The sequence below is a fragment of the Oryza brachyantha genome, chromosome 5, assembly GCF_000231095.2.
Source record: "Oryza brachyantha chromosome 5, ObraRS2, whole genome shotgun sequence".
In the NCBI taxonomy this organism is placed as follows: domain Eukaryota; kingdom Viridiplantae; phylum Streptophyta; class Magnoliopsida; order Poales; family Poaceae; genus Oryza; species Oryza brachyantha.
The window spans coordinates 1,830,742-1,855,577 of record NC_023167.2 but is presented as its reverse complement, the minus strand read 5'-3'; the positions used below and the strand labels follow the sequence as shown (position 1 = coordinate 1,855,577).

The window sequence follows — 24,836 nt, the reverse complement described above, 5'->3', positions numbered from 1 at the left end:
CCGTGAGTGGTGTAAATAGAAAGAGACAATTATATAACTAGCCCTACTTTAGAGTGTAATTGTGGATTTAGCCATGTTTTTTCTGCTTTGTAGATTTGGCCTCGGTTTTTAAAATTGAAGCTTCATACTGTTAATGTAGCGTGAGTAGTGTAAATAGAAAAAGAGAAGAAATTAAAAAAATACGCAAAATGACAACTATGCCCCCTCTCTACTCTTAACCCTATCTGTAATTCCCTTCCCAGTTACAACCAACGTACCGATACCCTAGGGTTCAGCGGCGGCGGCGCTTCAGCGGCAGGCTGCGGCGAGCGAGCAGGCGCGCGGCGGGCGGGCCAGGCGCTCGGGGCGGCGAGCAGGCCAGGCGTGCGACGGGCGGGCCATGCGAGGGCGCGGCGGCGGCCAGGCGCTCGGCAGCCAGGGCGCGCGGCGGGCGAGCCAGGCAATAGCAATATGCACTCATGCCGCTCTGCAAGGGTTCTCATTCTCAAAGCGCAATTTGGTTGTTTAGTTGGTCCAAGTGGTGCAATAATCAAGGATATGGTAAAGTCAACAAGAACAAGAATCAAAATTTTCAATGAGACTGGTGTTCCAGCTTGTGCCTCGCACTACGAACTACTAGTTCTGCAGGCAAGCTTTTTTATGGAGTAAAAGCATTATAAAGCTACAAATGTTGTTGTACTTTGTTTCTGCTTTCGTGCTAAATAGAGTTCTGAGAAGAAGGGTCCAGTATTTAGGGTTAACCTGATGCATGTAAAAAATAGATAAAACTATGTCAATTTTGTTTACCACAATTTTTTTAATTTATTCAAATTTTAATCAAATGTATTTTAAATCTTAGTCAAATTTATCAAACTTTAGTCAAATATCAATTAAAACCGACTCAAATATGGTAAATACAAGTTAAATATTACAAATATTTCTTACAATACACATATGTAAAAATAGGGCCAAATATGCAAATAATACTAACAAAACAGAGTTAAATGTGCAAGGGTAAAGACGTCCACTTTTTTCTCACTTAACACCGTTAACCTAACTTAATGGTGTAGGGCCAAACAGGAGCTTTAATTTTGAAAACTGGGGCTAAATCTGCAAATTAAAAAAACAGGGCTAAATCAGCAATTGGCCTCTAAAGTAGGACCAGTTATGCAATTGCCCCTTAATAAAAGCATGGTCTCTAAAAGAATAACTGGTATTTCTACTACAATATAAAAATATTAACAAACATATTAAAGCACCTTTCAAGATTAATCTATATAGTCTCTGTGCTTGTGAAGTAAATATTTTACAAGTTATTCATAGTCAAATTTATAAAAAGTTTGATCTTAGCATTTTTCATAACGATAGGTATTATAGTAGTACTAAGGGGGTGATTGTTTGGCCGGTATATTTACAAATGAAAAGTAATTTATGTATGTATTTTTAACGATATAAAAGTCAACGTTGAAAAATAAATTTTGGTTAAAAAATCTAAAATTAACTCTATATTTAAGGTTAAAAATTAAATTGTGGCATATAAGCACAAACAAATAAAAGATGTGGGTGTAACATTCTAGAAATGTTCAGAAAGTTTTTTTTCTTTTTAGAAATATACCGTTTGGGGGTTTAGTAAGCGCATGTGTGAATTCATATGTTATAATCTACTGAGAATGCAGCCGGCCAATTGCTTGGAGTTTGGCGTATTCATTAGGAAGTTCTCTATTTTAGTCCTTTTCAGCATATTTCAAATGCAAGACTTCATCACAGAAGCATCTCAATCAAAGGTAAAAAAGACCTGACCGGCATCCAGTTTCCTCAAGATACCATAGCTAAGCATCTTTGACTAGTATAATTGTGTGGAACGTATTTTACGATTTATATTATAAGATGCTCTGATCTTACTTATATTATATTATTGTGTATTTTATATGGACTTTTTTTTATCTTACTTTCAAATTTATTTAGACTATTGATTGGCGATTGATCCGGTGGTTGTGGTTTCTCTTGGAGGTAACATTACATTATAAGGAAACAAATACTACCTTTATTCATAATGTAAGATGTTTGATTTTTTTTACAACGTTTAACCATTTATCTTATTTAAAAATTTAGTACAAATATAAAAAATAACAAATCGTACTTAAAGTTCTTTTGTAAGAAATTAGTCACATGCAAAATAAATAATATTTTCATAATTTTTTGAATAAGATGAATGGACGAACGTTACAATCAAAAAGGTCAAACATCTTTTCGCACAAGCAATATTATAAAACGGATGGAGTAATATTTTCGCACCAGCCATTAAAAGCCTATTTATAGATAAGGGAGTATTCCTACGTAATAACTTGAACGCCAGCAGAGCAGCAAAGGGCCATGGCCACGCTCAGCTTCGCCGTCCGCCGGCGCGAGCCGGAGCTCGTCAGCCCGGCCGCACCGACGCCTCGCGAGACCAAGCAGCTGTCCGACCTCGACGACCACGAGACGCTGCGTGTCCAGGTGCCGTTCGCCTTCTTCTACCGCGCCGGCGGCCGCGACGCGGCGGCCGTCATCCGGCGCGCGCTCGGCGAGGCGCTGGTGCCGTACTACCCGCTCGCCGGCCGGGTCCGGGAGCTCGAGGGGAGGAAGCTGGTGGTCGACTGCACCGGCGAGGGGGTGCTGTTCGTGGAGGCCGACGCCGACGTGCGGCTGGTCGGGCTGGAGGAGTGCTCCGCCAGCTCCGGGGGCGGCGGCCTGAGGGCGCCGTTCCCGTCCATGGATCAGCTGCTGTTCGACGTCGAGGGCTCCGGCGGCGTGCTCGGCTGCCCGCTGCTGCTCGTGCAGGTGACCCGCCTGCTATGCGGCGGCTTCGTCCTCGCGCTCCGACTCAACCACACCATGTGCGACGCCATTGGTATCTCGCAGTTCTTGCTCGCCGTCGGCGAGCTCGCGCGAGGGCTACCCGCCCCGACCGTCGCGCCCGCATGGTGCCGCGAGCTCCTCGAGGCGCGTAGCCCACCGAGTCCGTCGTTTCCTCACCGCGAGTTCGACGCCGTGCCGCCACCGCCGCCGCCCGGGGACCTCGTCACGCGCACCTTCACCTTCACGGCGGACGACGTCGCGGCGATCAGGAGCGGCCTCCCGCCGCGCCTCCGCGACACGGCCACGGCGTTCGAGGTGCTGACGGGCTTCCTCTGGCGAGCCCGCACGGCGGCGCTCGAGCTCCCGGACGGCGAGGTCGCGCGCCTGGTGGTCCTCGCCAACCTGAGGGGCGTCGCCGAGCTGAGCCTCCCCGCGGGCTACTACGGCAACGCCTGCGTGGCCCCGACGGCGCTCGCCGCCGCCGAGGCGCTGCGGCGGCACGGCTCGCTGGCCGACGCGGTGGAGCTGGTGCGGGAGGCGAAGGCGGTGGTGACGGCGGAGTACGCGCGGTCCACCGCCGACGCGCTGGTCCTGCGCGGGCGGCCGTTGCTGGCGCTGGCGAACGTGTTCGTCGTGTCGGACCACCGGCACGCCGGGTTCCACCGGCTGGACCTGGGGTGGGGCGAGCCGGTGTACGGAGGCGGCGCGGACGTGGTGTTCGGGCTGTGCTTCCTCGTCGCCGTCAAGAAGGGCGGCGGCGACGGCGCGGCAGCGGTGGGCGCGCTGGTGTCGCTGCCGCGGCCGGCCATGGAGCGCTTCGCGTCAGAGCTGGAGAGGCTGTCTCTCTCAGCCTTGTCCAAATCTTATTAAATATTAAGCTTTATTTACAATAATAGTTATGGGCCAAAATGGGCCGTAATAGTATGCACAATAATATGGGCCGTAGCTCGTAGGCCTGGTTCGAGAAAAGAGAGGAGATGTAAGAATTTTTTGAATTTTATTTATTAAATAAAATCGGACATCGGGTGATGTTTCATCACATATAAAAAAAGTAGTGTTTCATTGTTCCCTTAAAAATTATTTTAATTGTACTCACGATGAAACATGATTAATTCATAATTTAAAAGATTTTTGTTGTATAGTAGGAAACATCAAGTTTTATCTATTAATAAAACAAAAACATGTTTTATCTATCAAAGAAAAAAATAATAAATATCATTACAACATTTTAATTTGAGGCGAAGGAACATCAAGAATATATTACTGAAACATCAAAAACTATAAGAGAGAACATGCACTGTTCTAGTTCTTCTTCCTCCTCTCCGATGTATAGATGGTCAAATGGGCCGCCCTACACGACCCGGCCTGAGCCCGAAAAGGCACGGCCCATATCTTGTCGGGCTGACACGGCCTGTTAAACAGTTCGTGCCATGTCGTGCCGTGCCTGTCCACAGGCTACATGTGAGGCCCAGACACGGCCCTTGGAGTGTCAGGTTATGCCATGTCAGCCCGACGGCCCAATCGGCCCACCGTGCTCATGCAAGCCCAAAAAATATTTGAAAATGAAAGGAAGAGAGGTACATAAGTAAATCAAGTAGCTATAGCAACTGACGTTGGGGCGCCTCATCCTTGCCTCTCGGTCGGGCGTCCGATACTAATTTTTTTTTGTATTAGTTTACGATTTACATTTACTACGTATGTTTCAGGCCAATGTCGAAAGAACTCTCTTTTGTAGAGTTTGTTATTGATAATAGGTTCCTGTCTACAGAAAAATGATTCTATTGGGACCATTTTCTATTGTAAAAGGTGACGTCCTTGCACCCTTGTCCTTGCACCCTTATCTTTTCTGTTCTGTTTACGTTAATAAGATAAAATTTAAATTTTCGATCTAAAAATTTAGTGTTGATTTTGAATTTTTTTTATTGTAATTTATTTTCTAGGCTTTGCTTTTAGATCGCTGAGAACAAGTATATAAAAATTTTATTTATAAATTACTTCTGTTTGCATATATGTTTGCATATATGAAGATTGGCTTTTTTTCCTTAAAAAGACAAGCAATCACCTTGGAAAATTTTCAACCTTAAATTCAGAGTTAATTTTAAGGTTTTTTTTCATCATAATTTATTTTTCAGTATTTATTTTTAGATTGCTAATAACACGTATATAAAAGTTTTAGACACAAATTATTTTTCGTTTATAAATATATTATTTTATTTTTTTTCCTCGGTCACCCAAACCATGACCACCAAAATTACCGATGGGCTCTGCCAGAAACTGTAGTCAATGCAGAGCATCTTCGGCTGGAAGGGTTTCTGAATTCGCACCTAGGGAAGGTTCAGCACAGACGGGAGGAGATGCCCGCCGGCTGCTGTGTTCCATTCAGTTTTGCTTTCGTGATGACGGTTTAAATTAGGGGGTATTTAGTTGTTGAAATAAAAATTTGTGCATATCACATCAGACGTTTGACTGGATGTAAGATTCGTCTCACGATTTCTCACGTAGCTATGTAATTAGTTTTTCATTTTATCTATGTTTAATACTCTATTTAGATGTTCAAATATTCGATATGATGTTTTTGGGTGAAAATTTTTGGAACTAAACAGCCACTTAGTCCCTACATATATGAGCCCTATCTTTACGCTTATGCCTATATTTATAATCTAAAATTTAAATTTTTAACTTAAACTAAAATAGATTTTGGAGTTTTTTCATTATATTTTATTTTTAGCATTAACGTTTGTATTGCCAATAACATGTATATAGTTTTATTATAAATAAATTTTTATTATAAATATGTCATTTGTCTTTTTCACTCGAAATATCAAACAATCACCCCATGCTTTAATCAGGATTGATTGATTGAACAAATTATGCAAGCATTTATCTTGGTCCATGTATGGAAAAGAACACGCAGAACTGGAAGATTGTAGACACCAGCATTACCTCTGAATCATGATTATTGAATTATTGACATGGTCATGTTCTGTAGCCATTTCTGAATAATTTTCGTGTTTACGACGATAAAGTATGCATACTGTTGTGTGTTTAGGTGTTAGAACTTGTATTTATTTCGATGAAACATACGCAGCAGTCACACGATCTGACTGCAGATAGCTGGCAAGCTGCTCTCAATCACTATATATATATATATAAAGAATATAGTTGTTATTTAACGTATCATTAAAATCCAATATTACCGTAGACTTCGTTCGTTACAATGTATGTGCATTTTTTATCTAAGTTCCTGTCATGACTAAAGATAAAACCAAAATAACTAACCAATCTATGAAGATAAGAGAATCACGAAAAATGTCAATAAATGACTGAAATTGCTCTCGCTGTTTAAAAAAAGAATGATCGAAGCGTAATAAGAACCAAAGCATGGAAAGCTTATGGAGGCTTAAAGTTACCAAACACCTTGGTTGTTTCTTTTCCTCGTTGAAGATTAATCTCCCTCGGTTGTGCTTTCCTAAAAGCAGAGCTCTAGGAAAAAATGTCTCTCGGTTTCTCCATACAAGTTTTATGAGGATTTTATTCTTATTAAATAATAACATATCGCAAAGGCTTATGTAGACCATAAATCTAGATTAAAACATCCCATAGGTACAATTTGTTTCATGTCCATATATTTAATCAATGCTACCGATAACTTGCATGCAACATGTTAGCCTATAAAACTATAAATTAAAATGTTGTATTAAGAGAACTTGCTTCGTTTATTTATTCAAATATATTTTAATGACATGACAATGTTGAAAACCACGTAGTAAAACCTTATATTGAGAATGGATATTACCCCTTGCTTGTCTATTGTCCGAGGTATATTAGTTGTTATTCATTTGAATCACGTTTAACTTCGTTTTACTTTGGTACATTAACTCAACTTATAAATATGTGTATATGAATACGTACTTATAATTTAGATTCTATTTATATATTAAAAAATGCCACGAGCAACCATCGAACACTCGGCAGTGGGGTGTAAACTTCTCCCCGGACAACAAAACATATCAGTAGATTAGCGTATGATTAATTAGTTATTAGCAAAAAATATGAATATAATTTTTAAAACAACTTTCACATAGATTATTTTGCCAAAAATATATCATTTAGCACTTAGCAGTTTAAAAAATATATGTACGAAAAACGAGTGAATGAAAGTTGGGAAAAGCCCCTGCCAAACACAGACTTGACAATTATTCAATCTCGAATGTAAATTAGCAATGGCCAAGAAAGATATATATTGTATTTGGAGAAAAATATAATATTTAAATCTTTTTCGAGGGCAGTGCAATTAGTTGGCCCACCTGCAAAAACATGTTACTCTCTGGCATGTGAAAATATGTTTTTTTTTAATGACCGATAACCACGACAATACTCACACCTTATCTTTCAATTCTGTGCTTATAAAATTTAAATTTTAAATTTGATAGGCTTAGTTCTTATGTTTCGGTTCTACATGTTAAACTCTACGTGTATGTTGTGTGCATTGGAGCGGGGGAGAGAATAAGCCCCCTCCCCAGCTGAATCTGCCCCGGGTAACAGCTATGGTTTGTAATATGTATTTAATTATTTGATTTTTTTATTATAAAAATATTTTTTTATTTTATTATAATTTATTTTTTATTATTATAGTTAATTTAAAGATGAATAGTTAAATATAGATTAAGAAATCAGTGACGTCGAACAAATAGATCGCTCCATCTCTTGCGTCGGCTATTACCCTTTTTCTTTTTAGACCTATAATTACAGTTACTGTGTTCGTTGGATGTGGACCTTGTTCAATCTGTCCAGATTTTTCTTTTTTCTTTTTCTTTTAAAGCTGATCAAGTCCGAATCTGTATAAATCACGGTGGAATAAGAATCATGCAAGGCTTTTGGAGGGTTAAAGTAAGCAAACGCCTTTGGTTATTTCTCTAATTTTCTCGTTGAGATTTTAATGTCTCTGGGATGTGCTTTATTAAAAGCTGGGCTAGCTCTAAGCCTTTTCTTAAAAGAAAAATAAAAAAGATTGTCTCTCTGTTTCTTTTAATTTCAAATAGCGTGTAAGAAACAAAAGATGTCGATCATGGCAGGCATGCAGCTAGCCGTAAAAATGCTACCCGCGTGTACGTATATACATATTCGTATATAGCTGGAAATGTATCAGGGACTTGTCGCTTGTATCGGGTTGTGGGTTTTTTTCAACCAATGGGGGCTTTCCCTTCACCGCTCCCATGGGGATGGTCCACAGGGTTCATAACTATCCCTCTTACTACGGGGCGTTTATCTAGCCAACACTTAGATCCAGCTCTACACAAACTTTTTTAAGTTCACCTCAACATTACCCACTTGTCCGACTGTTGCTAAGCAGTTTTGGGATATCAAACGGACCTCCCCAGATGGTAATCTTAAAGTGGCTGATTTACCTTCTTTTGCAATCAGTTTCGCTACAGCACCTGCTGCTCTAGCTAATTGCCCACCCCTTCCACGTGTGATTTCTATGTTATGTATGGTCGTGCCTAAGGGCATATCGGTTGAAGTAGATTTTTCTTTTCTCTCAAAAAACCCCTTCCCAAACTGTACAAGCTTCTTTCAAACCATATGGCTTTCTAGATGTATATGACGATCTCTAGACAGATGGATCGTATATGAATCGTATGCTGAAGTACCACATGAGTGGATATATAGGAAAGGAATCCAAATCTGCCGAATCACTCATGTTATGATCTTCTACATCCTAGGTCTCCGCGTTTCGTCATCTGGCTTATGTTCTTCATGTAGCATTTAGATCGAATGACTCTATCAAATTACGTCGATACTTCTACATATTATGGTTAACGTAGGTAGATATTATAATAATTAAATTAGTTCTAAATAAAATACGTGTACTTTCGATATAGTATACTATATCAATGTCTAAAGTTTCGTATTCAAAATCATCGTACATAAATAGCACGAGAAAGACACAATCACTTGCAGATTAGATTTTTCAAAAAAAGAAATCCCTCTTACGTACGGCTGTATAATGAATCCGAAGATAAGACTTTATATAGTACTATTTGGAAATACATTTATTTTGTTTATAAAATAAATATGTTGACTTATTAGTTGCTATGGATGGTAAGCAGTACTAAACTTTATGGATTCGTTTGAATTTATATAAACGTTAATAAATTTGAACACGTAGTATATACAGAACATGCTGTATATTGATGAATTATGAATAGATGAATTTAGACGGTCTTAGAAAGTCATATTACACTCTATTATGCTTATGCTTATAAGCCAGAGTTGAACTTTCAACTTTTAAATTTAGAATTAATTTTGAGGGTTTGGTCGGAGTTTATCTAATATTAACTTTTAGATCACTAAGAATACATATATAAAAGTTTTGTTCACAAATTATTTTCCATCTGCAAATACGCAATTTAGAAGAATCACCCCTAGAGTGAGCAGGACAGGTGGCCTATATACAGGGGCGGATCCAACATAGGGGCGGCCGGGACTCGAGCCCCTGCTACCCCCGTTAAAGTAATTGGAGCCCCCACGAAGACCCCCCCTAAAATTTTATAGCAATTAATAGAAAGGGGGGCTGAAACTCTATCTTAAGGATTCAGACACTCCCTAATCTCGTTGGCTAGATCCGTCAGTGTCTATATAAGTACAACATCCGTTTTGTATTGTAAGTCTTTTTAGCATAGACTAAATTCATTTATCGCTGAATTATATAATTTATATATGTGTCTAGATATATTAGCATTCATATGGATCGTCTTGCTAGAAAGACTAACGTTATGAAACGGAGGGAGTAGCTAATGTCGGGCCTGCATATATAAGATGGAACCGGTGGCCTGCTAGGGGGGTAATTAGCCACAATGGATGCAGGGACGGATGGTGCGAAGAAGAAGAAGAAGAAATGGGAAGAAGGGGAGCCGCTGCCGGAGGAGAAGCTGAAGACGGTGCTCCTGTGCACGGCTTTCGTGTACAAGGCGATGAACGGGCTGGGCACGCTGGCGACCATCTGGGCCACCGTCGTCCTGCTCGGCGGCTTCTCCACCCTCATCAAGAAGCAGGACTTCTGGTACGTCACCGTCATCGCCTTCGTCCAATCCATCGGGTATGTACGTGCCTCTGCTGCTTATACTTTCTTCGCTTTTTTTTTCATTTAAGTATGATGATTTTTTTTGGGTACGGTTCGTCTTATTAAAAAAAATATATAATTGTTGATTATTTTTTATGATTTGATTTATTACTAAATATGCTTCAAGCATAACCTGTAATTTTGTATATCTGTAAAAAAATTGAATAAGACAACGGTTAAACATAGATCTGAAAGTCAACGATATTAAATAAAAAACAGAGGATATAGTAAGAATCTATAAGGCATTTTGGGATTTTTCTGCGTAAAACTTTTTAAAATTTAATCTAGTCTATGAAAGATGGATTAACATCTACAACACTTTTGTTAAACCCACCACTACATATATCTTTATCATGTATCATTTTAAATAGCTGCCGGTTTTGAAGAACATCGGTTTTCATTGGTCATCACGAATCTAATTATCATATTATATATGTAAAAGTTTTAAATCTGAATATTACGATAACTAAAGTTATATTTTTTTTGTTATATATATTTTTTAATATGAGGCAGGAGCGCTGCCAATTAATTAATAGATAGGGAAAAGCAAGGTTTACAATCTCCGGAAAAAGACAGGGTTACTTAGAATTTAGCGAAAGCTAGTGTCTCTCCTCATACAAATCCCACGCTTTCTACGCCACATCGCACGGTCTTCCGTCATCTGCATGATTGAAAATCATATTGTTTCTCTCTAACTAGATCGACCAGGTGGACGAGGTCATCAAAGGTTTTTCTCATTTCCTTCGGTAATCTTTTCCTACAATCTTTTCACCATTGCATGTATTCTTCCTGCATAGTCAGGGGCAGGGGCAGGGGGTGTAACCCGTAGACATTGGAAAACCTGTCTCCAGACCTGACGAGCAAAGCTACAGGTCCCGATGAGATGATCAACGGTCTCGTTATAGATACTGCAGAGCGGGCAAAGGACGGTGTTTGGCCAGTTCCTGAGCTAGAGTTTGTCTGCCGGCCAAAGAACCTGCCTTTCCCCTCTGCCTGGACTTTCCAAATGTAGAGCAGTCTGTTGTCTGTGCGAATCGCATTTTTCTAATTAAAGTTATCAAAAATATGAAAACCAAAACTTATAACAAACTAAAGCATTTATCTTATGGAAATTTATATAGATTTATAAGCTAGGAATGATTTATACAAATTAAAATATTTGTATACAAAAAATTATATAACTTTATTTGTAAAGAAATGTAGAACATTTATATCACTAATAGTTTCTAGGGAAAAACTGGTAGGGATTTCGATGGTTTTCATATAAAACCAGCAGTGATATAATATAGTTCCTCAGTTTCATGTTGTAAGCCTTTTTAGCAATGCCTTGATTCATCTATTGATCAGTATATATTATGTGTGTATATATGTCTAGATTAATTAGTATAGATCATGCTAAAAAGTCTTCCCCTGCAAAACGGGGATGGTAGGGATGAATATTTGTGTAATACTGATATATGAAGCAGCTGGGAGGACATCAGTATACATTACAATCATAATAATAACAATGCATTGACAGGATTCTGGGTGGATACGAGGATCCTGCGCATCAAATGTTCTTGCGCGCACCACAAGCACTGATAGAAAACAAGGCGGTGACAGCTTTGGAGCAAAAAATGAGCTGGTGGAGGCGCAGAACAACAACAACACAGCAGCAGCAGCAGCAGCAGAAGAAGAGAAACCATGGAAGGACCAGTAGAAGGAAGCAGGAAGAGAAAACATGGACCTTGTGCAACATCTACGGGTGCCGGTCCAGGATCGGGTTCGCCATCAGAGCTATCATGTGGTTAGCCCAGGTTGCCGCCGCCGGAACCTTCGTAGCCCTGTCCTGGAAGCGTATCAGGAAGCAAGACTACGTTGATCCAGAGTTCATTGGGCAGGACGACCACCAGAACATCACCTGGTCACTCAACATCTTCTACTACCTGGTGCTTGCCCAGGGGATCATCTTCATCTCCATGATGCTGATCCCATTGACTGAATGTTTCAAGGTTTTAGCCTTGAGGAAGTACATGCTGTTTGAGCCCTCCGGTCGCAAGATACTCTTCCTTTACACCCAGAACAGTTACCTGGAGTTCATCGCTGGGAATGTGAGTGCCATTGTCGGCATGAACCTGGTCACTTTTGCCAAGAACTTGGCGGTGTCCAGCACGGTTGATGACCAGTTACTTGGCGTTCGCGCCATGGACCGCATCCTCAGGTCACTGGAGTTTGGAAGCCTGGCCCTTAGGAGGCTCCAAGCTTCCATGGAACCCGACGATCTGGTGAAGCTGCTCAATATGCTAGGCTTCGTCAGGACAGCCATCGATCAGGACATCAGAGGCCATGCTGCAAGAGTAGTTCTGAAGCTCAGTCCAGACCTTCTGGTTCAGAGTTGTCCTCAAATCCTCTGTCTCATATCTTCTTCCCTGCTCAGCACATCATACAACAGGGTGTCCAAAATGGATTTTGACCTAATCTGGTTTGGACTACACATCCTGGACAAGCTCACGGACAACCCAGACAACTGTAGGCAAGCCAAAGACGACGACAGTGATCTACTGTCCAGGATTATAGACCTCACTAACCTGTGTGGTCATGGCCGTGGCAGCACAAGGAGTAACGACATCATTTCTGACTCTTGGATTGAGCAAGAGTTCATGCCTTTGCTTCAAAAAGAAGACGATATTCCTCCTCCACTCATCAACAAGATTGACCGAGAAATTATTGCTGGCATGGCACTTAACATATTGAGCAAGCTCGTCGCTGCACCAGGCGCTGCTGGGGTTTGCCTCAGGGAAGAAACCTCAAGAAATTTGCAGTTCCTGACCAACACTGGGATGATCTTGGAGCATGTTCATGCAGCAAGAGTCATATCATGCTTAGCAGTGGATAAGGCAGCACGACAAGATATTGGCAAGTTGCCTGAGATCATCAAGAACCTTAAGGATTGTCTACTTTCCAAGACATGGCCGTACATAAATATAACTAAAGTAGCTGCCAAGTTGTTGCTTCTGGAGTACAGCAGCGAGGAATTATTAAACCAAATCCAGCTTTTCATTGAGGAAAATCGTACCGTGGAAGATCAAAGCTTTTCAATACCAATTTCAGCCTTCATAGAAGAACTTGATCTGGATCAACTTCTCCAGTCAAGGAGAAAGACACTGGTACAGACACTTGATCTGGAAGATCTACTCTCCTTGCCACGGGTGAATCACTCTGCGGAAGCTGCTAAAGCATTGATTCTGCTCACCACCGAATGTGAACAAAATGTTGAAGCTTTCCTACAACAGATCAATAGTGAACAAGAGTTAAACAAGATAGTGAAGGCACTCTCGTCTGAAGATGAAGAGAAAGAGAAGAAAAGGGTGCTGGCACACTTTGAAGGACGACGTAGTCTACGATCAGAAACATTACACACAGTCAAAAAAATAATCTGGGCTGAGGATGAAGAAGACACAAAAAGTTTGCATGCAAAACTCCTGGTGAATTTGCGTGCCTACTCAGGACCAAAAGGATTTGATATGCACTTGATAGATGATGCACTGCCAAAGGTACTCTCTTTGGATCTGGTCTACTCAACATATATATTCTCTATGTATGCATCAGATCAGAGTAATGTCTCATCACCATTTCCCTTCAGCGCAAAAATTAATATCTCTCACTGAAAATTCAACTATATAGGTGTTCAAAGTAGTCATAGATGCAACGGCGACTTTGGAGGATCCATCATCATCAGAAAATCTGGACCATGTAAGAAAATAGTTACTGTTTTCCCTTACCTCCTGACTACATTTGCACCTAGTTTAACTTTCCAAGTCACAAAAGGAACAATTTTCTTTGGATATATGTGTAGGTAAAGGATGACCTGTGGGTTAAACAGGGCAAAGTACTAGAGAGCTTTATAGGCCTTGCGGTGCAGATTTGTAGTTCACCGAACACAACAAGTGACTTTTCCAAGGCACTGAAGGATGCCAATCTTAGTGTGGACACATTTGTCAAGAACCTTAAGAAGATTTTAGAAGCGTACAAGCCTCCAATTACTGATTTTCCATGTATAAGGATATTCACACTTGAATTATTGACTTGGATGGTCGAAGAAAACAGCAGCTACAGAGAAATAATCCTACAATGTGGAGTATACGAGGAACTAAATGAAGTGGCAAGAACTGCTAGAAAACTTGAGAGCTTCAAGCTGTTTCACTGCGGTGTCGGGGTTCCTAAGGATGGTACTCACGGATGCATCTCTTCCTTTGCAACTAAATTACAAGAAAAGCTGCGGCAAAGCCCCAATTTCAAAGAAAGGTACTATATTTTGCCATTTTAGTGAAAACGCCAGTTGAAACATGTAGATCGTAAAAGGTTTTTCCAACCTCAAAAGCTAGTCAATGAGGTGAGAGGCTCTGCCACTTATATAGCCCTCACTATAACTTATATATTATGTCTCTTACTCTTCCACAACCAATGTGAGACTATTCAACAACCTTCTCATTCACAACATTGATGTTCCTTAGCCTTTCACCATACACCGACGATTCCTCAGGTGTATGGGCCCCATAGGCACCGACGGTCCATTGGATCTTCACACCCTAGTGTCTATCGGATCGGAGATGTTGAAGTAGCTAGGGTCTAATACCAATTGTAGGTCATAAATGATATTTTCTATCCTAAAAGCTAGACAATGAGATGAGTGGCTCCCCACTTATATATTAGGTTTCTTGCCCTTTCACAACCAATAGGATCAACAAAACATACTTAGAATCCTCTTTGAGAATCCATAATTCAAACGTTAATATTTGTCTTTAATCTGTCATGTAAACAGTAAAAGAATGTTGATTGAGATTTATGACATTTCAGTAGTATTTTCAGCCGGCTTAATGTGATGCATCAAACTTCACCATGATTTCATCTAAATGGCTTTCTTGCTTGTTCCTGCAGATACGGCTGCTACGGAGAACATGCAAGCAGCATATCGGTTTTAATTGCTTAAAACAGTCATCTGCTTGGTTCTTTTTGTCCACCATCATCATCATCAGTCAGCGTTTGTGCCAACCAAAATTCGTGTTTGAGTCATCGTGTTCTCTTCATTTGGATAGTGTGTCAGAGTGGTTGTGTTTTTGAGCCCAGTGTCAGTATTTTGTGAGACTACAATAATTTCCATGGATACTATCAGATTACCATGGTATGCTACAATATGGTGCTTCTATGCTTGTATTGTGTGATTTTTCTTCTACAGATAAATTTTCAGAAACTCCAGAATAATTCTCAGCCAAGTGTGCTCTAAAGAATCAAGTGATGGCATTCTTTTGAACAAAACGAAAGAATCTAAAGAAAAATGGAAATGGATACTCATGTGCACTGCAGAGCAGAAGAGTGATACAAATGAGAAAAATACTATTTACCTAAAGCTGAATCTTCATAAGAGCACAGGACAGGAGTCTGTGGCTAATCAAATTATCTTAGATGCCTGAAGCATATGACTTTTGAACGTTATATTATGTTGTAAGAAGTCTGCAGTATAAACCCTTAGCCAATGACTCATACCAATAATATTATTAGTAACAAATCAACACGTTATAAGCGAAATGTGAAGATGAAGCTCGATCTTTGCTACCGTTGTGATAAAGAAATTCACTCGAATGGAATTTAATTAGCAGGGGAGAGCATACCTAATCAGATTGAAATCACGAGTAATAAATCAGAACGCAGGAGAGGCTTCAGGTGTTGGGGGAAAAAAATCCAGCGAGGGCTTAAGCCTTAAGGTGGAGTTAGGGCAAGAGGAAGAGGGTTTAATTTAAGCAGGGAGCGGAGGAGAGGGCACTCACAGGCAAGGTGTCCGTATTCCTGGCGTTGTGGTCGTCGTCAGCGGCGACGGCGGACTTTGACGGCGCACGCCGGCGAGTGCTGGGGAGCGCCGGCGGTGGGGAAAGTGGAGGAAGGGAGGGTGGGTGTTCCGGGAAGATCCCCCCACGGCAGCGTCTTTGATGGAGGGCGGAGGCGGAGGCGGAGGCGGAGGCGGCGGCGCCGTACGTCTACGGCAGCAGGGTGGCTGCTCGCTCGCCTGCTCCGGCGCCGCCGACGCCGCTGCACGGAGGCCTTGACCGATGTCAGCTTCATGCTTAAATTATACAGTACAAAGTTATAGCATTTCCAAAAAAAAAAAGAGCTAATATTTTTCTTTACGGAAGTTTGTATTGGGTTCATATACGAAAGTATTAGACATAAAATAATTATCTAAAAATAAATAACTCGTATTTGGATCAAGTAGTATTCTTGTCTTAAATTTAGAACACAAGTGATTTAATTATAGTTGTGTGCAAATATTATGAATGCTTTTAAAAATCTGTTGGAGATATATTTTCAAACTCAATTTCTAGATGTTAGTTTTATTAATCAATTTTAGACATAGGTTGAAGATGCTCTTATAATAAACACTACCATCTTATTTTACATGAGTTTACTTAAATAATAATTAGATTAATAAATACTTGATAGGTAAATAAATTTGAATTGTTGGTTCATGTGACTAAATTACGTGCGTTATAGCACGAGTATAATACTTGTGTATATGTATAGGAGAGGGATAAAGAACAAACCTTTTACCTGTGGAAACAGACAGGCGGGCTGCTCGGCCCAAGGCCCATCCGCTGCCTCGGAGCCCGCGCCGTGGCGTCTCCTCGCTACTTCGCCGCGTCGGCCGGCCTCCGGTGAGCACCCCACCCGTGCCGCCGCACGCGCACCATCTCTGGGAATCCCGTCGTTGATCCATCACTCGTTCGCATAGCCGGATTTCTCCTCCGGCGCCGTCGATCTGCTCCACAAGGACCGAACCAATGGCCTCCACCAAGGAAGCATACCGCCTCGAGCTCCGAGCCGCCGCCCGCCACCTCGCCGACCGCGCCTCTACTCCGCCGCCAAATGGTACGAATACGCCCCACGCCCCCACCCCACCTGGGGGCCGGCCCTTGTCTCCCCTCGCTTCATCCTCCCTCCTCCTCCCTGCATGCAGGGCGGCCGAGCTGCTCGTCGGCATCGACCCGGACGCGGGGCCGGCCCAGTCGGTGGTCATGGACACCCCTTCCTCGGCGGGCCCCGCCGCGTCCGGCGCCAGCGGCCGCCTGCTGCACCTCCACCGCAGCGGCGGCTCCAGCTTCCGCCGTCGCCTCCTCCAGCCGGGGGGCGAGGCCGGCACGCCGCTCGCCGGCGTCTCGTACGTCAGCACGCCCATGCCTGCCGATGACGACGCGTTCGATGTGGGGGCTGACAAGTACCTGCTTGCCAAGGCCTACTTCGACTGCCGCGAGTACCGCCGCGCCGCGCACGTCCTGCGCGGCCAGACCGCCCGCAAGGCCGTGTTCCTTCGCTGCTACGCCCTCTACATGGTGAGTGCTCCAGTTTGCACATCTTTGCTATAGCGAGTGGTGCTCGAGGAAATGTCTCGCTGCAAATATTTACGGCTGCAATTCGCCTATAGAGTGAATTCATATTTTTCAACCTGCAGAAACATCTGATTCGCTATATTGGCCCGTGAACGGAGTAACAGTAGATTTAGTGGGATTTTACTGAAGAAAAGAAGCCCCTTGTCATGGTGAGATGCTAGGATTTAAGTCTTAATTGCCCCCCACCCCTATCTTGGTATAATAATGTACTGATTTATGGGTAGTTTAAACCTTAATTTGGTAAATATCTGGACATTTGTGCCCCTATCATTTCACTTCTGCTTATGATTATAAGCCAAAATTTGAATTTTCAGTCTTAAATTGAAGTAGATTTTGGAGGTTTTTTATCGTAATTTATTTTTCAGTCTTGATTTGCAAATATGTCGTTTAACTTTTTCCTTGAAAAAGCCAAACAATCACCCCTTTGAAAAAATGCTAAACCCTTTATTGTACATAACTGTTGCTTATTTGCTTTGTTCCTAGTCATTCGGTGTCCTTTCTGTGCATTACAGGGATGCTTGATTACTTTTATAGTAAGTGGAAGTTGCTGGTTTGCTGCAATGTTAACATTGGACGAATTTATTGCATGCAGGAATGTATTTTAGTAATACTGTGATTCTGTTGGAAGCGTTATAATTCTAATATTGAGATGTACGGACTAAGTATAAGGTGTTAACTTATAGGCTGATGTAACAAGGAGGGCTGAGATCCAGATCCATAAATGATTTATCTTTTCCTCTTTGCTATTTAATAGGAGTACACGATGCGCCACAGTAATTCAATATATAATTTGTGCTTGTGACCATGTTGCTTTTGATTGCTGAAAAAGTGAAAATGTAGCGTGCCACTAATGGAAATAGTCATGCTGATTTCCATTTTAGCAGGTCCTTTTATTAGCTGGAGTTTATTTAAGTTGGCAAGCTGCACTGTCAATATGTACAGTTGTTATGTCAATCTTGCATCAATGTGTGTCCCTATACACTAGGCCCTAAACTTATTGGATCATATAAATGTGGCTAACATGTTCCCCACACATTATAGATGGGGATATAAATATTAGAATGGCCCTTAGCTAATATTTGGTTATCTATACTTGGGTTACAGCTATGCATGACATTTGAAATTATGAAAAAATGGTTTGCAGTACCTTACTACCCTCTTACTCTGATGTACAATCCATGGAAGGATAACCCTGACTGTTAGATGAGTTATCTTTTCCTCTACAGTTTATCTAATCTTCCAAATACTAGAAACTGTCTCCCGATTGCTTCGTAATTTAGTTAGTATTTTGAAATTTGACATGTTCCATGATCATAGTTATTTTCTCTACAATTTAGGCTGGAGAGAGACGGAAAGATGAAGAAACAATTGAGCTTGAGGGATCTCTGGGCAAAAGCAATGCTGTTAATCAGGAACTAATTGCATTGGAGAGAGAGCTTTCAACACATCGGAGAACTGGTGCTATTGATTCATTCAGTTTGTGCTTATTTGGCATTGTTCTACGTGATAAAGGAAGTGAAGCTCTAGCAAGAACAGTTCTGGTGGAATCTGTCAACAGCTACCCTTGGAACTGGAGTGCTTGGTTAGAGTTACAGTCTCTCTGCACTAGTAGTGACATTTTGAACAACTTAAATCTCAAAAATCACTGGATGAAAGATTTCTTCCTTGCTAGTGCGCATCTCGAATTAAAGAAGCTTTGGGGAAGATATGAGCGCTTAATGGGGGTCTTCCGTTGTAGTGACTACATTCAGGCTCAAATAGCAACCGTGCGGTATAGTATGAGAGACCTAGATGAAGCTGACATGATTTTTGAAGAACTCCTTAGGACTGATCCTTTCCGTGTGGATTCTATGGACGTTTACTCAAATTTATTGTATGCAAAAGAAAGCTCGACTGCTTTAAGTTTCCTTGCTCATAGAGTATTTTTGACAGATAAATACCACCCAGAATCATGCTGCATAATTGCAAATTACTACAGTTTGAAGGGGCAGCATGAAAAATCAGTTTTGTACTTTCAAAGGGCACTGAAGCTTAATCGAAAGTATCTTTCAGCTTGGACTCTTATGGGACATGAGTTTGTTGAGCTGAAAAATACACCTGCTGCGATTGATGTGTACAGGAGAGCTGTTGATATAAATCCCAGAGATTACCGTGCTTGGTATGGTCTTGGTCAGATCTATGAGATGATGGGAATGCCGTTTTACGCACTTTATTACTTCCGTAAGTCATCACACCTACAACCTAATGATGCCCAGCTCTGGAATGCTATGGCTCAGTGCTATGAAAGCGATCAACTCCAGATGGTTGAAGAAGCCATCAAGTGCTATGAGAGGTCTTCAAATAATAATGACACTGAAGGAATAGCACTTCACCAGCTAGCGAAGTTACATGGTATGCTTGGACAATCAGAGGAGGCTGCATTTTACTACAAGAAGGATTTAGAGAGAATGGAGGTTGAGGAAAGGCAGGGCCAGAATTTTGTTGAAGCTCTGCTTTTCCTTGCTAAGCATTGCAAGAGCATAGGCAGGTTTGAGGAGGCAGAGCACTATTGCACAAGGCTCTTGGATTACACCGGTCCAGTAAGTTCAATTTTACACAAAGTACCTTTTACTTATTGAAAATAGCAAAAGATGGAATTGAGCAAAATGGTGAAATCTATAATGCTACCATTGGCTAATGTGTTAATAAACACTTGTGTTTGTGTACTAATGTTTAGTTCAAAATACTTCAACTTATTCAATAAGCATTCACTTTGATTTGTTTTGTTAAGCGGTGCCTGTTGGCTCGACTCTGGGGTCTAAGAGTCGGAACTGGAACATCGTGCTTTCATTTGTAAATAATCAATATTTATTTGATCTCTTCTTTCTGATGATTCTGATTCACTACCACTTGTATGTTCTATATTTACAGGAAAGGGAAACTGCAAAAAGTATTTTGCAAGGGCTAAAAAGAGCACAGTCAGTACTTCCATTGATGGATATCGACCATTTTGCAATGTAAATTTGACTCACAGATAAGTTATTCAGTTGGAAAACTAAGGCGGTAAGTGAAATGCACAAGAGAAAACTGCTGCTTGCATATTCTTAGCTCCATTTTGCATGCCTCGAGGAAAGATACACATTGGTTTCAAGAGAGCTGGTACAATAGAGAGTCCTCTTGAACAAAGGGAGTTGGTTATCACTGAACCTGCACCAGGCAAGGAAAAGGTATCTATCAAGGCCACCCACCTGATGAAACTGGTACTTTGCGTTTCTCCGTACCAGTAGAGCAACCAATTCCAATTTTCAAGAAGTGATCATTATCGTTTGTATCCTTGCCACAAAGCTCCATATTGCTGGAGATGTTGACCTTGTGTGCATAATGATCGCTTCCAGTTGCTGAAGCTTGGTAATTAGTAACACTAGGCGCCGGCTTGGGGGCAGAAATGAGCACCATCGGAGAGATAAAGATCAGTAGCTCAAGTATCGGCGTTGCTGCTTACTTTCTGCTAGTTTCTATGTTTCTATGGCTTTTCTTCACTAGATTTGCTTTGGTCTGTGTTGCCTCTCATGGAATCGGTTGCATATATGTACTTCTTGAAAGACTTGCCTTGTCTGGATTTAGCTGTTGTATTCTTGCTTGACATGAAAATCATCGATGTTTTCTTTTTCAGTAGTTCCAGTTTTGTCAATGTTATTCTGTCCGGCACATGTCATATGCCTGTGGGCTGTAGCAAGGATCACAATTGGTTGCCCCACTTGATGTAACGCCATTGGAAACGCGGAATTAGAGAAAGTTCGTTGCAATTGCACCACTACATTTATCTGTTGGATACTTGGATCTGGAAACTTTGGTAGTCCTTAAATTTATACGTTTCATTCTTTTTAAGTATGCTAGTCTTGTGTGTTACTGCTTACTAGATTAAAAGCATTTGTTACCTGCTGCATGAGTGCGTTATTTGGCCTCAAAACTCTTTGCCCTTTTAATCGTACATCATCATTTTTTTGGTGTAATAATACTCCAGTTTTGTTAGAAATTAATGATCCCTGCCATCAGATTTTTTCAGGCTGAAGCTGGAAATTATACACGCTAAAACTTTGCTTTACTTCTTACAGTATGGTTTTTGTTTTTGCCAGGGAATTGACACTGAAACTTAACATTGGAATGACAGCCCGTGGAGTTTGAGGCTGCCCGAGGCAATATCAGCTCGCAGTTCGGCATTGTATTATTCTTTTCGTTTTATATTATAATTTTTTTTTGAGTTTGTCTAGATTCAATATATATGTTTTGTATATATCTAAATTTATTAGTACATATATAAATCTAAACAAGATTAGAAAGTCTTATAATATAAAAAGAATATAGAAAGAAGGAATACAAAACAGAGAGGAACATTGAGATGGTTCAATGTACAAAACAGCATCATGTTTGGGTCTCCTTTTTTTTCATTACTTAAGTCCAATCATGTTCATTAACTTTTACTCCCTCTGTTTCGTAAAGTAAGATGTTTGACTCTTTTTATGCAATGTTTGATTATTTATCTTATTTAAAAATTATAAAAATATTATTTATTTTGCTTGTGACTTACTTTATTATCCAAAGAATTTTAAGCACGACTTATTATTTTTTACTTCTCTGTTTTATGATTTAAGATGTTTGATTTTTTATGCAATGTTTGACCATTTGTCTTATTTAAAAAATTATGAAAATATCATTTATTTTGCTTCTGACTTACTTTATTATCAAAAGAATTTTAAGCACGACTTGTTATTTTTTTTATTTGTAATAAATTTTTGAATAAAACGAATGATCAAATGTTGCAATCAAAAAAATAAATATATTATATTATAAAACAGAAGTAGTATATTTGTACTAAATTTTTAAATAAGATTGATGATTAAACGTTGCAACTTAAAAAAAAGTAAAAATCTTACGTTTACTTTATGAAACAGAGGTTGTATCTTAGATGCAAGGCCGATACTGGGCCCGGTTCTCAGGAAGACGACGCTGCGGCACATAGCGGCCCAATCTCTGTAGTGAGCCAACTTAATAAGAGGTAATCGCGCTCGTTAAACTTCACTTACCGATTAATCACAATTAATCCGTACTTACGTACTATAATAATCATTCGGAAAAACTTGCGCACGGTATGCCGTACGAACGAGATGGTTAATGATCGCATCTCCTCCGCGTCGCATGCCTCCACGCTGCCACGCCGTGCGCCTCCTCCGCACCTTCTCCTCGCTTTGCTGCGCCGGCGACCATTCTAGCTAATCTACGCATTTTGGGCGAGTATGCATCCTTGATGCATGCGTGCATATGCTTGTGTAGAAAAAAAAAGCACTCTCGTCAGTCATCTTACGATATATACGATATAAATAGACAGACGTACGTGAATGTGAAGCTTCTGATATCACGAAGTCACCAATTAACGCTTATGTGAACTGATATCATATGATACCCCTTATAACAGTGGATTGATACATATTGATACCTTCTAACATCTTTTGGTATCATCTAGGTATATGTTGATACTAATCGGTATCATTCAAGTTTCCATATAAAAATAAAGCGATACCTATCGATACTTATTGATACAGGTTGATACATGCTGACATCATATGATACCACTTAGCACCATATGGTATCACTTGTTACTATCTAGTACAATGTGATGCCTGTATCTTTTTTATTTTTTCTTATCGCGCGACGTTATGATACCAGATGATACCAACTGGTACCATACCAGTGGTATCATCTGATACCAGCTCTGGTACATGAGAGAGGCGTACGACACGCTACTATAAGAGCGCGGTGTGGCGGCGCACACCACGACGTCGGCGAAGGTGGGTAAACGACGTTTGGTTCTAAGGTGGTTTTGGATCGATTTGGACTCTTTATTTTATCCATCCCGTCCGTCTTATAGTCGTTCTCATAATCATTTCGTACGTAGGAGTAGTATCTTGTAGTGAGTTCCATGGAAGCTTTGAGGCAGCTAGGCCTACCCGCTGGTAAGCGGCGACGCGTGGCGGCGTCGTCGGCGACGCCACCCGCCACGTCCCGCGCCACGCGGCGGCCGCCGGCGAGCTCTCCTTCTCCTTTATATCCGCCTCGAGCACGGCGAGCTCACCGTGCCACGTACGCGCACCCACGCCGCATGCGCGCTCTCTCCACCCGACCAAGGCCGTCGAGTCTTCTCCGACGCCTCGCGACAGCTTCGTCGTCGTCGTCTCCGGCGCCGGTGCTGCTGCTCCGTCGCTCCCTGCACGCTTATCGTTCTTCTTGTTTGTTGTTGTACTCCCCGTTTGTTCGCGACAGGGCGGCGGCGGCTCGCCGGAGCGGCAGCAGCAGCATCAGAGGGATGGCGTCGCAGCAGTTCCCGCCGCAGCAGCAGGAGTCGCAGCCGGGGAAGGAGCACGCCATGGATCCCCGCCCCGAGGCCATCATCCAGAACTACAAGCCAGCCAAGAAGCTGCAGGTTTGTACGTGCACGTGCTTCTCGTTTCCCGTCCGTCCATGTCGGCGGCGCGCTGCCGGCCGGCGAAGCACAGGATGAAGTGATTCCCGTTCGTGCGTGCAGGACAAGGTGGCGATCGTGACCGGCGGCGACTCCGGGATCGGGCGCGCGGTGTGCCTGTGCTTCGCGCTGGAGGGCGCGACGGTGGCCTTCACGTACGTGAAGGGGCAGGAGGAGAAGGACGCCGAGGAGACGCTGCGCGCGCTGCGCGACATCAGGGTGCGCACCGGCGGCGCCAGGGAGCCCATGGCCATCCCAGCGGACCTCGGCTACGAGGAGAACTGCCGCAAGGTGGTGGAGGAGGTCGCCGGCGCGTACGGCGGCCGCGTCGACATCCTCGTCAACAACGCCGCCGAGCAGTACGAGCGGCCGTGCATCACCGACATCACCGAGGACGATCTGGAGCGCGTCTTCCGCACCAACATCTTCTCCTACTTCTTCATGTCCAAGCACGCCGTCAAGCGGATGCCCGCCGGCGGCGGAGGCAGCATCATCAACACGTCGTCCATCAACGCGTACAAGGGGAACAAGACGCTGCTGGACTACACGGCGACCAAGGGCGCCATCGTCGCGTTCACGAGGGCGCTGGCGCTGCAGCTGGTGGACAAGGGCATCCGCGTCAACGGCGTCGCGCCGGGGCCCATCTGGACGCCGCTCATCCCGGCGTCCTTCCCGCCGGAGAAGGTGAAGCAGTTCGGCTCCCAGGTGCCCATGCAGCGCGCCGGCCAGCCGTCGGAGGTGGCGCCCAGCTACGTCTTCCTCGCCAGCGAGCAGGACTCCTCCTACATGTCCGGCCAGATGCTCCACGTCAACGGCGGCGCCGTCGTCAATGGCTAGTGTGGAAACCCTTCCCCTCACGCCGCCGTCGAGAGCCGGCCGCCGGCGACGTGTCAGTGTATAGCTAGCTTTCGCCTACGTGTGTTGCTCTGTGCCTCCGCCACGTGTCAGTACGTACCAGCTTGTACCTAAGGAAGACGACGAT

General features: G+C 42.4%; 4 protein-coding genes across 4 annotated transcripts; all 4 read left to right on the top strand.

Annotated features, from left to right (window-relative positions):
• Positions 1-2,352: 2,352 nt before the first annotated feature.
• Positions 2,353-3,817, top strand: LOC121054571 (benzyl alcohol O-benzoyltransferase-like). The gene has a single exon (XM_040524718.1). The coding sequence runs from the start codon at positions 2,353-2,355 to the stop codon at positions 3,685-3,687; it is 1,335 nt and encodes a 444-aa protein (XP_040380652.1). The 3' UTR covers positions 3,688-3,817.
• Positions 3,818-9,631: 5,814 nt separating this feature from the next.
• Positions 9,632-15,213, top strand: LOC102709368. The gene is made up of 5 exons (XM_015837880.2): positions 9,632-9,916; positions 11,460-13,473; positions 13,604-13,672; positions 13,776-14,224; positions 14,858-15,213. Exons 1-5 carry the CDS (start codon positions 9,675-9,677, stop codon positions 14,907-14,909), a joined length of 2,826 nt encoding a protein of 941 aa, XP_015693366.2. The 5' UTR covers positions 9,632-9,674; the 3' UTR covers positions 14,910-15,213.
• A 1,539-nt stretch (positions 15,214-16,752) lies between these two features.
• On the top strand, positions 16,753-21,465 carry LOC102709082 (anaphase-promoting complex subunit 8-like). The gene is given in 5 exon segments (XM_040524195.1): positions 16,753-16,816; positions 16,819-16,840; positions 16,929-17,301; positions 18,696-19,937; positions 20,269-21,465. Coding segments are annotated over 5 exon segments (1,791 nt in total). The 3' UTR covers positions 20,359-21,465.
• Positions 21,466-23,560: 2,095 nt separating this feature from the next.
• On the top strand, positions 23,561-24,743 carry LOC102708802 (glucose and ribitol dehydrogenase homolog). The gene is made up of 2 exons (XM_006654914.3): positions 23,561-23,815; positions 23,918-24,743. Exons 1-2 carry the CDS (start codon positions 23,699-23,701, stop codon positions 24,689-24,691), a joined length of 891 nt encoding a protein of 296 aa, XP_006654977.3. The 5' UTR covers positions 23,561-23,698; the 3' UTR covers positions 24,692-24,743.
• Positions 24,744-24,836: the final 93 nt, after the last annotated feature.

Bases quoted from the DNA above. Each gene is read 5' to 3' on its own strand.
- LOC102709368 (XM_015837880.2), top strand. From the start codon at position 9,675: ATGGATGCAGGGACGGATGGTGCGAAGAAGAAGAAGAAGAAATGGGAA. The intron at 9,917-11,459 runs GTATGTACGTGC...ATGCATTGACAG, and splicing joins GCCTTCGTCCAATCCATCGG to GATTCTGGGTGGATACGAGG. The intron at 13,474-13,603 runs GTACTCTCTTTG...TCAACTATATAG, and splicing joins TAGATGATGCACTGCCAAAG to GTGTTCAAAGTAGTCATAGA.
- LOC121054571 (XM_040524718.1), top strand. From the start codon at position 2,353: ATGGCCACGCTCAGCTTCGCCGTCCGCCGGCGCGAGCCGGAGCTCGTC.
- LOC102708802 (XM_006654914.3), top strand. From the start codon at position 23,699: ATGGCGTCGCAGCAGTTCCCGCCGCAGCAGCAGGAGTCGCAGCCGGGG. The intron at 23,816-23,917 runs GTTTGTACGTGC...TCGTGCGTGCAG, and splicing joins AGCCAGCCAAGAAGCTGCAG to GACAAGGTGGCGATCGTGAC.